We start from the raw sequence: 16,373 nt of genomic DNA on the forward strand, positions 1-16,373 counted from the left end.
GTAAGTTTATATTTAATAGCATGCTGAGGTTATTCAAATCAAATGTCAAAATTCAAATTATGTGCATACAGTGTACACATTTACAGTTTACATTCCACATTTTTACTAATTTATTTGATTAAAAAGAAGATTCACTCAGTGCATGTATTAGTAATATAAACTCATCCATAAATGTTAATTTTAAAATCTATTATTTAAAACTGTTTAAAAACTACATTCAGGCTGTTGATATTAGTTACAAAAAATGTCACATTTTGCAAAACATTTATTTTAGTCCATTCAAATCGCAACATACGTTGCGAGTATCTCATCTTCGCAGGGTGTTAATGTATGTGTATGTATATATCAGTTCTGCGGTAGCGAGAGTTCATCAGAACCAGCAGCAGGTCGCCGTTACTGCACGGGAACAGTCAACTCAGCTAGACGCTGCAGTGCACCGCTCCTTATCTGTTTATGTGATGGACTTTTTCAAACGCAAACATTTTCTTTAGATGCGCTGGGAACACACAAACCCGATAGGGATCGGACGCAGTCTAATTGCTTCAGATAGCGGCGTGTTATTAGCATTAAAACCGAACACGGGAGCAAAAGCTTCCTGACTTCAGCATCGCTGATGAACGGAGACCCGACTCCTGTTTCGTACAGTATTAAACCTGGAAACAATTCAAATGCACTAAGATTGCAATTTTTGGTTAAATCCATACCCCCCTCTTGACCGCCTAATAGTTTTCTTGTGTATAAAACTGTTGGAACCTTTATTGTGCGTGTCACACAAGTTTGTGTGCGGGAAAGTTCTTTTTAACCCCGCTTTTGACCCTTCTCTGACATGCTTCGCATGGGTGTGTGTGCAGCGCTGGTTTCAGATGTGCGTTCTTGCCAAGGCGTCTGAGTCGCTCAGACTCCCAGGACAATACCCAACCCAGCCCCCACCCCTCCGCGAGCTGGCTCGAGGGCATTCCTCCACCGGTTCACTGGCAAGGCTCAAGTGGGTTCCGTTTTTTCAAGCGCTCTAATTGCTGAAAGACATAATTGTCGAGCACTTTGAAGTAAAAGTCAATTTGCCATAAGTCCAGCGTTAAGTGTTCGACTAGGCCTGTTTTTTCTTTCCCTCAGCGCTGTTGGCTTGCCAGCGAACTTGTCCTGATGTATCGATAACGGCAACTCTGAGACCTGTTTATTTAACAAGGCCAAAATATCAAGCTCTTTTTGTTGTTGTTAGCCAAACTGCGCATTTGCGATGGAGTTTAATACATTAATGGCATCCGGCGAAGACGGCGTTTGTTTTGGGAGTTTTACACGCGCTGATGAGTTCAAGGCAGGTGACCCGGCGTCGTGCAGCCGCTGTCTCGGGTTTTCGCTGACTATAAGGCCGATGACAGGGTTATGGGAAGTGTAACAGGCACTGACACAATACCTCCATGCTCTGCCTCTCAATGCAACTCAAATTAGTCAGCGCTCACATGCTGAACCATGAACACCTACGCGTGCGGTGTGTGTACGTGCTCGTTTCCGTGTGTGTTGTGTGTGCGACAGGCTTCATCCGTCAGTGTTTATTGTTTACTGTACTCCTGGTGGCGCCAGGGCTAGAGAAAACAGAAGCCTTAAAAACACTTTGTTTTGGGGAACGGCGAAATTCTGCGGTTTGCTAATCGCAAAGGCGATCAGGGCCCCTGATCTGTGTGCCGGCTGAGGGAGGGAGGGGAACGTTACTCAACTGAAGTTCCATGTATGGCGCTGAGAACATGTGGGCGCACCAGTCTGGCTGTCTCCAGCGCGCTTCTGAAAGAAAAAACGAAAGACTGTGAAAGACAGCGATGGACAAAAGACCTTGCGCCACAATAAAGTGAAAGGTGTCTGTTGTTTGATTTCCTGGTAGTCACGCCGCTCCATATTCCAAAATAACACTTTAGTGTTCTGGAAAATGGGTGTTAGCTAGTATTTGTCCTCGAAACATCATTTGATCCAAACTTGTATTCTTTAATAAGGATAATGTTTAAAGCAAAAATTAAAAATGGTTTAGGATTTACAAATAAATTAATTTGTATGTAATTACACATATTAATTTCAATTATGTAATTGATTATTTATTAATAAATTAAAGTGTGTGTGTCATATATATGTATGTATATATATATATATATATATATATATATTTAAATCAAACATAATTACATAATTTAAATGTGTGTAATGTGTCTTTTGTGTGTATAAACAGATGGATATAGATATACACACTCACATATATACATATATATGAATTATATATATATATATATATATATGTATGTATATGTATATATTATTTCATTATACATTTTAGTGTATTTCACAAATAATTTCTTTTATGTACAGTAAATTTTTACTTTGTAGTATTACAAAAAGCATTGTTTCTGCATTGTTTTTCAATATTAAAAAGAACAATATGTAATCATATTTATTATTAATAAATGCAATAAATTACAACATTTCCTTGATGCACCGATATTACAAATTTTGTAATATTTTTAGATTATTTTAAAGTTAAGTTTAAAATTTATATTAAAATTCTTTAAGTTTATCTTAGTGGATTAAAAATAAAAGACTAAAACCTAAATTCCATCATTTTAAATTCAGTTTGAGATTTAGCAGTTTTATTATATTGATAGTGTTTTAAAGGGATAGGTCACCCCAAAAAAATAAATAAAAAAATAAAAATTGTGTCATTTACTATCCTCATGTCATTCAAACCCTCACATTGAGTTTTCATATTTCTTTAAAACAGTAATAATCTATTCAAACTATTAAATCTGTGAATTAGTTTCAAAATGATTGAATTTCATTGTTAGTCTTTAATAATTAGTTTTAATAATTAGTCTTTAATAATAATTTAATAAAACTGTTAAATCTCAAAATGATTTTAAAATAATTAAATTTCATTGTCAGTCTTTTATTTTTTATCCATTGTTGGACATTTCTAAGAGCATCATAAAAAGATCTAAATGTTAAATTATGAGATATTAATTAAATATCCAATATCTGCTAGTATATCTCCAATAACAGTCAATACTGTTAAAATGATTAATGTTCATTCCTGTTTTCCCAGATGTATATTTTTTAAAATATATTTTTTGGTGATTATGGTAAATAAATCACCAAATCAATGTTTTCAAGATATTGATTCAATAAAACAAATTGTTTGGAAAAACTGATTTGCATGAATTAAACTTATCAACACAATAGGTGCAAAACAACTGTTGCGCCACAGTCTTTAGGAAGTATTTCGCCAAATGAAAAGTACAGTATTCAGTACCCTCCAGCCCTACCTTTCTCCATTCAGGCGCAAAATGTCATTGTTCTATATTTACTGTTGATCGGAAGACTTATTTTGTCAAATGTGGCACAAAGATGGGTGCAGTCAGAGAAAAGAAATGTCCAAATCAACCACTTCACTTTAATACGCCGTCATTGATGGACTCCTGCCGAAAGTGTAAATTAATTCCAAATGAACCTTTTTTTTTCAAACTCAAATCACGCAATGTACACTATTGGCATGAAAGCCCAATAAAACGCTCTTTTCTTATAGGAAAGCAATAATTGATTTGACATTTCCTGCCACTTCAAAGGCTCCGAGCCCTGTAGGCATGGAGCTAAATTACTGGAGAAAGAAGATTTGCTATTAGCTGAGTGTTAAGTGTTCACCACTGTCTTACTCTTTTCGCTTTACCTTTCTACCTCAACACGCTTGCGTGTCCATGAAAAGAAAGAGAATGTGGGTTTCCTATTGAAGATAGTTACATTCTGACACCACAAAGGCCCTGTGTGTTTATCAGTAAACTTTCGTATTTCTGTCTCTTTCCGCACACCTGTTTTGTATTTTTTTTTCCCCCTGAATAGAAAAACTCTCTGTTTTTAGGCAAACCAGCATCAAGGAAGAATTCTGATGTGTAAATACATTTTTACTGTGTTTATCATTGTGTGTATGTGTGCATTTCCAGTTTTATGACTTTTGAAGTTAGGTCTGAATTTAAAGTTTTGTTTGTAGTTAAAACAGTAGATTAGGTCTAGACGTAGTGGTTTATAAACTTCTGGTAGAAGCTTTGCAATATTATTTACATTGTAGCCGGTATATTTTGTGACAGAACTGGTTTGTAATATTTAAACAACCTTGTCAGGTTATTCTAGAATTCAGTTTTTTAGAAGTTCACAGATATATGAACATATAATCTGTTTTACAACACATTCGAAATTGAATCATTCAGTCAGAAATTTGTTCAGAATTATGATGTTTGCAATATTGGTTTTATAGGTTTGAGTCATCATATTGAGAATCACGTCTTTCAGTTTTTGAGTAATTTTTTATCAAGTAAAATGAATAAAAATCAAAAAAATCAAATGAGATGAAATACGTTCATTAGTGAAGTCCAAAAATAGGCTTTACCACAAAACTATACAATATATTAATTATAATAAATAATTGTAAAATGCGACCCTGGACCGCAAAACCAGTCATAAGGGTCAAATTTTGGAAATTGAGATTTATACATCTTCTGAAAGCTGACTAAATATGCTTCCGTACATGTAATGTTTGTTAGGATAGGACAATATTTGGCCGAGATACAACTATTTGAATATCTCGAATCTGAGGGTGCAAAAAAATCAAAATATTGAAAAAAGTTGTCTAAATTAAGTTTATAGCAATGCATATGACTAATCAAAAATTAGCTTTTGATATATTTACACTAGGAAATTTACAAAATATCTTAATGGATCATGATCTTACTTACTTAATATCCTAATGATTTTTGGCATAAAAGAAAAAAAATCTATCATTTTGACCCATACAATGATTTGTTGGCTATTGCTTCAAATATACCCATGCGACTTATGACTGGTTTTATGGTTCTGGGTCACATATATTATCTATGATTGAAAATAAATAATATATTTATTGGTAGACTTATTCATTTACATAGCAAATACAATTTTATGTATCAAAGCAAAAATATGTAACATGTACACTGCCCTTATATATAAAATGAGTCATAATGTGACTTTGTTTTTACTACCCACTCCTAAAGCCGATTCATGTACACTTTGATACATGCTATTATTGTACTTCCTTTAATATTTTGCTTGAGTCTGTGTTAAACCTCCTCTTGCATGTTAACCCAAGCAAAGCTGGATCTCCACGCTCTCAGATAAACGGTGTGTGTTGTGATTAGGGGACTCGGCAGGGCCCTGCAGTGAGCGCCGGAGCCACAGAATGAGAGAGAAGCTGCTCTTATCTCAGGCAATTAATCAGAGAGACTCATATTGCGGGACAATTATTCAAAGCTTATTCTTGAATAACTTACAGCCGGAAGCGTGCAGAAGTTTCCCCTGCCGGACGTGAAGGTCGTGAGAGCAAGGAGACGCTGCAGGACAGAAGGCCGTGGTACACTGGTGTGTGTTTAAGATAGATACTGCAGACAAGGTCAAAGTCACGGCAAACTCTGCTTCTACTCCCGTTCAGTTCTCACCAGGCGGGTTTTTCTTTCTCACGTTGTTCTCAAGCATCATGTTTAAGGTTAATTACGGATGCATTGATATTAAGTCGATTACAAATAAAATATAATGGCTGATATTATAAATCAGTACTGTTTTGCCTTATTTAAATCAGTGTTCACACTATACTCCAATCTGTCATTTTAAAGCTACAAGTAAAATCAGGAATTAAAGCGGTGTGTTTTACAGTAAAATAATTACTAAGTGCTTAATATTTATTAAAACCTGGTATAAAAGAGTGTACATTTTGAATTAGAAATAATAAAAAATAAATCATACTGTCAGCCTATTGAGAACAATACAGGTGATTTAAAAATGCTAATATGTGACTCTGGACCACAAAACCAGTCATGAGTCGCATGGGTATATTAGTAGCAATTGCCAACAATGGGTCAAAATTATAGATTTTTCTTTTATGCCAAAAATCATTAGCATATTAATTAAAGATCATGTCCCATGAAGATATTTTGTAAATTTCCTACCGTAAATATTTCAAAACGTAATTCTTGATTAGTAATATGCATTGCTAAGAACTTTGTTTGGAAAACTTAAAAAGCGATTTTGATTATTTTATTTACATTTTTTTTGCACCCTCAGATTCCAGATAAGTAGTTCAAATAGTTGTATCTCGGCCAAATATTATCCTAACATAACAACCATACATCAATGGAAAGCTTATTTATTCAGCTTTCAGATGATGTATCATCTCAAAAAAATTCAACAGTTGACCCTCATGACTGGTTTTGTGGTCCAGGGTCACATATTTAGAAATATTTTTATATGATTTAGACAAGGTGTAGTGTACTACTTACCGAGCTGAATTATTGGACATCTGTTTATACATAAAATGTTTATGAACAATTATATTTTAGTTGTGTCTTGTCATTTATCTGTTTAGATTGCTGATAGTGTAAAAAAAAAAAAAAAAAAAAATGATTAAACTGTGTTTGCAAACTAATTATTTTAAGTACAAAAAAAGTAGAATAGAACTTGAAACTTGAAAAGATAAATGTGAGTTTTCAGTTGATTGTGGAGGATTACTCCCATCATAAAATAGTCTAACCCCCATTGGTCGAAAGTTAAGAGGCCACTATGATGTCATGGGGAAAAAAAAGCAAATTAATCAAATTAATGAAAGAAGATAAACTTCTTATTGTGCTTAATTAGTGTTGTTTTTTTATTTGTATGTATTTTATTATTTATTTCTTTTTTTGTAATTTATAATATGATAACGTGCAAGGTGTTTTGGAAATCTTTGTGCGGCGTAGATGTCTCCTCCATTAAACACTCCTACAGGTAGATTTTTTTTATTTATTTTTTTTTTTTTTTTGCCCACATGCACACAGGACGCTCTCAGATGTTAGTAATTGTCCCGCGCAGAGGCTGTGCGGAATTGGAACATTAAACGCATCTTATCTCTTCTCGTTTAGCCCGCTTCTCGCGCTCTCCATTGATTGGAGCCCCCAATAAATGAGCTGCTTTTAATTGCAGTAGGCCTTAATCCAACTTTTCCTTTTTAATGTACCACAGTGGGAGGGGTGGGGGAGATTTTAATGAAAGTGATATGAGTCCGTCTGCACCCCCCTTACCATACCTAACTATTTGTGTGTGTGTGTGTGTGTGTGTGTGTGTATCAGTACAAGAAAGCTGGTTAGTTGCATCAGGCATTGGACTCCAGTAAATTGACAGCTCTCTCTCTCTTCTCATTCACTCTCTTTCTTATCTATCCATTTTAATTACTTCACAATGTGTGTGTAAGCTTGTTTTCATTCCCATGTACCATTTTTGGCGCAGTGGCTTTCTCCCGTTATCACTCCCTGTCTTTAGTCTTATTCGCATTTGTAAGTGACACAATCAATTAAGCGCCGTGTGTTTATGTGTGCAAGTGTACAAATCCGTGCTTTTCTTCGGCAGTGCCAAATGAAATGGGAAGGAGGGGGTTTTTTTTTTTTTTTTTTTTTTTTTTTTTTTTTGATATCAGATGAAAGAGAAACTGGTTGCAAGTGAAAACAGAGCTGTTTCTCCACTGGACGGACGAGTAGAGGCCTGATGTCTGAAAATGATCACACACGTTCGCAGATATCTCTCATTTCAATCCCTCCCGTGAGCACTTTGTTTTAAACACAGACTGATTTTCATGTAATATGTGGGTCTTGAATATGATGTCGTTTGTTTTATTTTAAATCACTACAGGCACAAATGCCATGTGTACTGAGAACTAGGAGTATTAGAACTATAATTTTATTTTTTTAATCAGTATTATTAATTGTTATTAACATGATTGACATACAATAAAAAAATAAGTAGTTTTAAACATCATATCCACCCAACTTAATTATATTTATTTTAATTACTAAAAATGTAATATTTCGTTATGATACTGTTGCCACGTGATTTTCATCCTGTTGCAAAAAATGTAACGTTTCATACCATTTTGACACCTATGTACTGAGTTGGACACTTGTTACATGGCATATGTATAATACTCATAGTATGTATGTGAAATTTAATTTAATTGTTACCAAAGTTATTTAAAAAACTAATTGTTTTCTTTAAATGTAGGGAAATATAATTTGATTATTAACTACAAACCAGTTTGGTCTTAAATAAGTAATGAGTCACCCATTTTAATGTTTCATTTTTATTTTATTTAAACTCAAATGATTTGAATGTTAAAACATTTTAGTTTGACCTCATGAGCTGGATGAACAACATTTCCTGAAGGTTAAGCACCTCTTTACACTGACCATTTGGTGAATTAAAAAACTGACTTCATTTTTAAGAGTTTCAGACTCTTTTTTTGTACCTTGTTCGTGGAAACGTCCAATTGTGTGAAAGAAAAGAGAGAGTACTTCTATTCCAAGAAGAAAGGAAGCGGAGGATAGAGCCATAAAATGCAAATATCACCCGTGCTGCTTTTCCTTTTTTTCCATACAAATTAAATGTCAGCGTTGTGAAATACTGTCACTTTACTTCATGCTGAGGAGGCGATGACAAATCCATATTCTTCCTTTAAATAAAAATTCTTATTACGGCGCTGGCGCGGTAATCACGCCGGCACAAAGCCTTCCTGTGATTAACGATAGCAATTTATTGTGCGAGAGGGCCGAGGAGAGGGAGAGCGACCGACGCAGAAGAGACATCATCTTTATCATAATTCGTATCATAAATAACCGGCCCCAGCCAATCAGAGAGCAGCCGGCGTGTCATTCCCAAATAACCTTTGATAACTATTACCATTCCACCGGCCGGAAGAAAGCCTAAAGTCACAATGTTATCTTATCCCCATTCTGCGCTTATAGAATACAACAATATTACCATATAGATTACACTATTTATAATAGAGAGTGTCAGAGGGCCCTGCCTGCACTTCCTGTCATCCATTGTGGTGCAGAGAGTTGCAGTGGCCAGATTACCACTGGTTAACTGGTATCACACCACCCTAGTGTGTAGTGTGTGTGTATGTGTGTTTGCGTTTGGAGTGCTTGGAGACATTAAAAAAGTTTGATTTAACCAGAGATTGCTTCCACACTTGGATGTGGGTGTGATTTTGTGTGTGTGTATCTTGTTCGCTCTGTTGTTCTGCTGTGTAATCAGGTGTGGATGATTTTGATCTGTTGCTCTGATAGCCGCCCTCCATTCCACCCTGAGATGCTCTCTCTCTGTTAATATTGCTCATATGTCAATATTACCCTTTTACCCATGTTCTTTCTTACTATCTGTATTATTTGCGAAACAGGGCTGAATCAGGTGTGCAATTGGTGGTTTACAGTCTGGATTGCTTTATTATCAGATCTTGTTTCTGCTTTTTGGAAATTCTGGTTGCATTTGATTTATGCTTGTATGTTTCCTTTTCGACAGATGAGGAAGAGGAGGAGCCGGTTCCTGCAGATATGGGCACTTCTGCCGAGGCCATGCAGGTCTCCCTGGGTGAGGAAGAAGAAGGCGAGGAGGAAGAGAATGATGAGAACTGGCTTAGTCGGCATGGTGGACAGAGTCCCAGACCTGAGGGTCTGTTACCTGCCGCCAAGAGACCCCGCCTGAGCACCAAACCCGGCGTTAGCCCCGAATGGAGTTACGAGCCACGGGAACCTCTCAGTTCCCTCAACTCCCAACACATGCCTCATTCCCCCTCCCCTCCACTCTCCCCCGAATTACCCCGACCTCCTTTGGCACCTCCTACACCTGGGCACAAGCCGAAACTGCCCTCGCCCTCTCCTGCACGGCAGAAGAGCAAATCACCCAAAAGAGGTGGTGGTTCTGCACCCACTGGTGTATTGGGGCGACCACTTATGTTGACCCCACCCAAGACCAATCAGAAGGCAGGAAAGAGGTCACCCGGTAGGCCCAAAAGCCCCCGCAGCCCAAGGCCAAGCCCTGCACATTTGGGTGCAGCTGGACGTGGTTGGCCTGGACCTCTTGGAGATGATAATTCTCGTGATGGGCAGTTCAGAGCTCATGATACAGGAGACGAGGATATTGAGAACTCTATTGCTGCTGTGATTGCACGTGCTTGTGCGGATGGTGATGGCGCCTCAGACCCATTTGCTTATGACTCGGACTCAGACAGTGAGGGGCCAAACCCTCCAAAACCTGCACCCAAACATACACTTAGCCACATCAAACCTCCACAAGTTCTTACCGGAAAACACCCACTTCCACCTGTTCCACCAAATCTCAACCCACCCAACCGCTGGACGATGGATGACTCTATAGACGAGGTCATCCGAAAGGCCAATCAGGCTCCAAAGCCAATTCAAGCCCCAAGTCTTTCACCTCCAGAACCCACGTACCTGTCGTCCCCACCCGACTCGCCTCCCACACCGCTGCCACCTCTCAAACCTCCTCAGGAACGAAAGGACCCTGCTACCGCTACCCTTCTGAAGAAAAAACTCAAGAAGGACATCAAGGCCAAGTTGAAGAAGAAAGACAAGGAGCGACTCAAGGAGAAAGGCAAAGAGAAAGGAAAGAACAAGGAGAAGAACAAGGAGAAGAAACGGGAAAAGGAGCGAGGGCAGGTAGAGGAGAACAAGATGCCCTGGCCGGAGCTATCGCTCGGAGTCGGAGGTGAAGAGCGGAGAGACGGCATTAGCGGGAAGAAAGAGAAGGACAAGCACAAGGACAAGAAGAAAGATAAAGAGAAAAGCAAGAAAGAAAAAGAGAAGCGAGACAAGGGCAAAGAGCGAGGCAAGGAGGAGAAGAGAATATCTCAAGGAACCAAAGACATTGCCGCTGCCGTCGGCGCCACCAGCCCACTCTTCAGCCCCCAGACCTGCCTACGAATCCCGTCAATGTTGCCCCCATTGCCACCAATACTCCCTGATAAGTTGTTCCCGCACCCCAAGGATACCAAGAGCAAAGACAAGGACAAGAAGAAGGACAAGAAAGAGAAGAAGAAGAAAAAAGAGAAGGAGAAAGACCGGGAGAAGGAGCGTGAAAAGGAACGGGAGAAGGAACGGGCAAGGGAGAAGGAACGAGATAAAGAGGAGAAGAAGAAGGACAAAGAGAAGAAAGAAAAGACGAAGGAAAAGGAGAAAGACAAGCCAAAACTTGAGAAATCAAGTTTATTGGTAAGACGCCCTCGCACTTACAATGTCCCTGGTCTCACGCTGTTTTGGGAAAACTACTTACACCAAAGATACACTAAGCTAGTTAAAACTAGGCGACATGAAATAATCTTCGCAAACATTTTATTTCTCTAACCTCAATATTCAACAACAAGGTGCACATGTGCAGAGCTTTGCATACGCCAGCTACATAAGGCGGCATTGGCCATTCATAAAACTTCCACATGAATTCAATATGACTATCAGGTGCAGCATCAATAATGCAATACACAAGAGAGTCACACAGATAGATTTACTAGCTGGCCCCGTTACTAGCTGTGTGCATGTGTGTGTGTATCTTTCTGTCTTTGTGTCCTTGTGTGTGTACCTTTGAGATCAGAGGTAGATCGCTGAGCTACATTTACATTTCCGTCTTTTCCGGTCGATTTGTCCCTGGAATCCTGCTCCTTGCATGGAGCCCCTGTGCACACACACACATACACAATTGACTATCAATCTGTGTGCAAATCAAACAAGGGATAATACACCTCAAAGCCTCTGTTTACCCAATTCATAGCCCATTTTACAGCGTGTATACGTATGTGTGTCTGCAGAAGAGCTTGAGCGAAAGAGTGTGTTAGTTCTTCTTTATCAAACTCATCCTCCAATCGCTTTTCACCGTCCAATGACAGTGATAATGTATGTACACCACATCAGAGCAGCTTGAATTGATTTGGAGTGCTGCGGAATTCCATTTTTCCTGCTTTCTGTCTCTTTTGCTTTCGTTACCTGAATCCCTGACCCCCGCACTCTCTCTTTCTCTCCATCTTTTTCTCCGTCTGCTGCTGCCACTGGGAGATGGGATTGAGAAAGTGATTTCTCTCGTTCTCCACCTGCTTAAATCTTTCCATCACTTTAATTTTTTGCAAGGCTGCTTTGCTGCCATCCAGGAGAAAAGAAAAAAGAGACAAGAGAGTGAGAGGAAAGAGGAAAAAGAGAGAGGGAGAGAGAGCTAAGGGGGTGGGGAGCCGGGGGGGTTATCAGTCGTTGGCCTGAGGTATGTGTGCAAGGGACTTAAATCCGTAGAGATTAGCAGAAAAATGCCGTCGGTAGCAGTAAGGGGCTTTACGCCACTGGTTGTATTAGTTCAGGTGAAAAGAGTATTGCGTTTACATAAAACCGGACAAATCCAGCCACAATGCCAATGCTGTGGGACCACAATGCAATCTGCTATCTCTGGACCTTAACCACAACATCCAGTGCTGTTTCCTGAGAACTGCCTCCGAACTACTGCTACCAAACACGGAATTACAGAAATTGAGAGAGAATGATGGTGAGAGAGAGAGAGAAGAGATGGGAGCAAAAGTGGAAACAAACGATACAGTGTAGTGAGAGATGGAAAGAAGAGAAAGAGATTATGCAATTTTTTTTCTTTTCCCCCCACAATGGGTCCTTAGTCTTTAGTTGGTCCTTAGATGCTCGCTTGAAATTATGTGGCAAATGGTTGCAGGCAACTTAATGTGTTTCTAATTGAAACATGAAAAAATCATAGCAGAGACTATTATCACAATCATTTTTTCCCCATATCATGTGATATCATTATTTATCACAATATTTACTTAACATTAATGGGAATGAAAACCTTTCCACATGCTTCTTATTTCTTGAGAATGAATGTAAACATAACTTATGTGTTCACAATTAAACTCTAAGTACCTAACTTTTAGGGATCTACAAAAAAAAAAATGAATTCTGTTTTAAAAATTTTTTTCTGGCTTCAGTTTTATGATTTAATACAAATTTATATTTGAAAATGGTGTCTCCGTATTTGTCGCCCAGCCCTAGGTTATAAAGTACCAGTAAAAAGTTTAATCAACAGTAAGATTTTTAATGTTTTTTTTTTTTTAGAAAAGTCTCTTCTGCTCATCAGGCCTGCATTTATTTGATCCAAAATACAGCAAATTGTATTTTTACTATTTAAAATAACTGCTTTCTATTTGAATAGATTTTAAAATTTAATTTATTCCTGTGATCAAAGTTAAATTTGAAGCATCATTACTCCAGTCTTCACAGTGTCACAGTTGAGTGCATTTTTTTAGGATTCTTTGATGAATGGAAAGATCCAAAGATCAGCATTTATCTGAAATAAAAAGCTATTGTAACATTTTACACTATACCATTCAAAAGCTTGAAATCAGTATAATTATAGGAATTAATACTTTTATTTAACAAGGATGCGTTAAATTGATTCAAAGTGATGATAAAGACATTTCAAATAAATGCTTTCTATTCATCAAAGAAACCTAAAAAAAATCTACCAAGCTGTTTTTATCATAATAATAAATGTTTTGGAGTAATGATGCTAAAATATTTCAAAATTGTATTGTTTTTGCTGTACTTTGGATCAAATAAATGCAGGCTTGGTGAGCAGAAGAGACTTCTTTAAAAGCATTTAAACTGTTACAGTTCAAAAACTTTTGACTGGTAGTGTATAGAAAGGGCTTGTGGATGTCAACTAAGAAGTAAAATTATTTCAGATTATGTGTTATTGTTATATGAACGACCAGTCAGTACTTACGCTTATTTTTTGTTTACACCGACATGACGCATCAAAAACAGATAGAAACCATTATTAGTGATTATGTCTGTTAGTGATTATGCGCCGTGATGGCTCATCAACAGTTGCCCCTATCTGTTTCTGAAATACTCCATGTGCTTGTGCTACTTCAGGCAACAGGGTAAGCGAATTTGGATTGTCCAGCTAGATAGTCTGAAGCTGTTGTGTCTTGGCATGGTGCAAGAACAGTCGCACCCTTTTTAAACACAGGGTTGAAGTATGCACAACACAGTAATATAATGTTCAGGAGCCGTTTAAGGAAATAAATGTTGTGAAAAGTCATTTTGTTCCAGTATTCTTGAAAAAATGTAAACTGTTTTGAATAAGAACCAGTTCTCAGTTTCCAACCCAATTAGCAATGATGGGTATTTCGTGATGGCCAAGATAAACTCCGTGCCCTCATCTGTGAGCCTCGAAGACATTCTAAGAATGTCATGAATGCTGTAACTACATGAAATGTTTCTAAAATGCAGACGTCAGGGTCATTAGTATGAATAGTAAAGGTAATAGACTAACATGGGCTTTGAATTTAACCCTTGGTTTAAACTGTTCATTTTTAATATAAAAAAAGCATCCAATAGGATTTTGATTCAAGTTCCATCCTAAACCTCCTCGCGCTCTCTAATCTCCACCCCTACTGAATACTGACTTTGCTAAGTGGCACAAAAAAGACCTTTGTATGATATTTAATTGTATTGTGCTTTACAGTATTACGCTCTTGTAAAATTTCGAGAGTTCCTTTTTCACTTTTCGTTATCGGTTCTTTAGCTCATAGCACTTTTATAGAGCGACGCTGGTCTCCAGGTCACCCTAGCTACAGCACTTTACATCCATTTAGAAGCTGATTAATCAATTTGCGCCATCCCGCAGCCATTTATGTTGGGTGCACGTGCGGTGCGTGTTTGAATGAGCGGGCCTAATCGTGATAGGAGTAGGTTAAGTAGGACGGGGCACTTTTAGGGAGAAAGACATTGCTGCCACCTCCTCAACCACTTAAAGACTAATTAACATAAGCAGATAGTACTATCTCGTCCTGCTATTGTGGGTCACCCTGAGTGTGTGCACACACGTTAGCTCTTACAGACGCGCACACACACATACACGGGCCTTATCGTCAAGACACACGGCCTTAGCTCCTTCCTTAGGGAGGTTGAAAGGTCTGTACTCGCTCGTGTGTTGGACGGCTGTTCCCCATTGCCCTACTGTGGTTAGAAAACACAGGTATTGTCCTTCCAAGTGGGGGATATCATGATCTAAAGTTATTTGCATTTTAAAACTATAACTTTAATGATTGTTAAAACTTTATATCTATATTGTACCTAGCAGTGTTTTGTTGCTACGTACTGCAAGTCCTGCTGCTATAATACATTACTGAACTATGAACAATAGTTTTTTTGTTAAATACTCCACAGTACGTTCTCCCAGAAAAAATTGTGGTTCTGTGGTTTTGTCACGTAAGTTTAACTCCAGTCTTGCTTTTTTTTTATGCAGTGGTGTCCTCCTGGGTCTCCTACCATAGCGTCCCTTTTCATTTCATGGATAGTACAAACTGACAATGTTGTACCGTGTGTCTGCAGATCAGCTTGAATTTGTTTTGAAGTTAATCAGGGTTCTTTATCCACTATTCGAACAATCCTTCTTTGCAATTTTTCATTAATTTTGCTCTTCCGTCCACGTCCAGGGAGGTTAGCTACAGTGCCATGGGCAGTAAACCTCTTGATGATATTGCGCACAGTGGACACAGGAACATTAAGATCTCTGGAGATGGACTTGTAGCCTTGAAATGGTCTATGTTTTTCCACAATTTTTTCTTTTAAATCCACAGACAACTCTTTACACATCTTTCTTTTCTCCATGCTCAGTGTGACACACAACACAAAGGTTGAGTCAACTTTCCTCCATTTTAACTGGTTGCAAGTGTGAATACTATATTGCCCACACCTGTTACTCTCCACAGGTGTGTCTAAATACAAATTACAGGAGCATCACATGCTTGAAACTCAATTATTTCTTACAAGTTTGACAAGGTGCCAATAATGTTGTCCAGTCCATTTTTGAGTTCTGTGTGAAATTTGATCAAGTTTGACTTTTCTTCTCTGTTTTTTGTGTTGCAGAGCAAACAAAAACAATAAGCATGTGAATACCAAAACATTTGCAATTGGAACAATTTTCTGAGAGAAGTGTTGTATTTTCACAGAATTGCAAAGGTGCCGATATTTTTGGCCATGACTGTACTTAAAGGGTTAAGTCACCCAAAAATAAAAATTCTGTCAATAATTACTAACCCTCATGTGGTTCCAAACCTATACCTTAAGATATTTTTGATGAAATCCAAGAGCTTTCTGACCCTCCATAGACAACGTGGTCCTTCCACGTTCAAGGCCAAGAAAGCTACCAAAGAACATAGACAAAATAGTCCATGTGACATTAGTGGTTAAACCATAATTTTTTGAAGCTACGAGAATACTTTTGTGTCAACCTAGCGCTTTGGAGAGTATCAAGACACATACGTGTGCTTTCCTCGCATGTGTTCTCATAGCTGCATAAAATTACGATTGAAGCACCAATGTTTTAACATGTTTTAACATGTTCTTACTACCTTTTTGGACACTGAACGTAGTAGTATCCTTGCTGTCAATACAGGGTCAGAGAGCTCTCGGATTTCACCAAAAATGTCTTTGTGTTCT

The 16,373-nt window shown here is 38.0% G+C and overlaps 2 protein-coding genes across 2 annotated transcripts in view; both read left to right on the plus strand.

Moving 5' to 3' along the window:
• Window positions 1-11,012, plus strand: part of atp5f1c (ATP synthase F1 subunit gamma) — a 53,883-nt gene extending 42,871 nt beyond the window's left edge. The window contains exon 9 of the mRNA XM_051107496.1: window positions 11,002-11,012. Within this exon, the coding sequence (XP_050963453.1) occupies window positions 11,002-11,005 (4 nt within the window). The 3' untranslated portion in view covers window positions 11,006-11,012. The remainder of the gene's footprint in view (window positions 1-11,001) is intronic.
• taf3 (TAF3 RNA polymerase II, TATA box binding protein (TBP)-associated facto) overlaps window positions 1-16,373 on the plus strand; it is a 61,277-nt gene that overhangs the window by 34,823 nt on the left and 10,081 nt on the right. Inside the window, exon 3 of the mRNA XM_051107433.1 lies at window positions 9,385-11,093. Within this exon, the coding sequence (XP_050963390.1) occupies window positions 9,385-11,093 (1,709 nt within the window). The remainder of the gene's footprint in view (window positions 1-9,384; window positions 11,094-16,373) is intronic.

This window comes from Labeo rohita, chromosome 4, assembly GCF_022985175.1.
Source record: "Labeo rohita strain BAU-BD-2019 chromosome 4, IGBB_LRoh.1.0, whole genome shotgun sequence".
In the NCBI taxonomy this organism is placed as follows: Eukaryota; Metazoa; Chordata; class Actinopteri; order Cypriniformes; family Cyprinidae; genus Labeo; species Labeo rohita.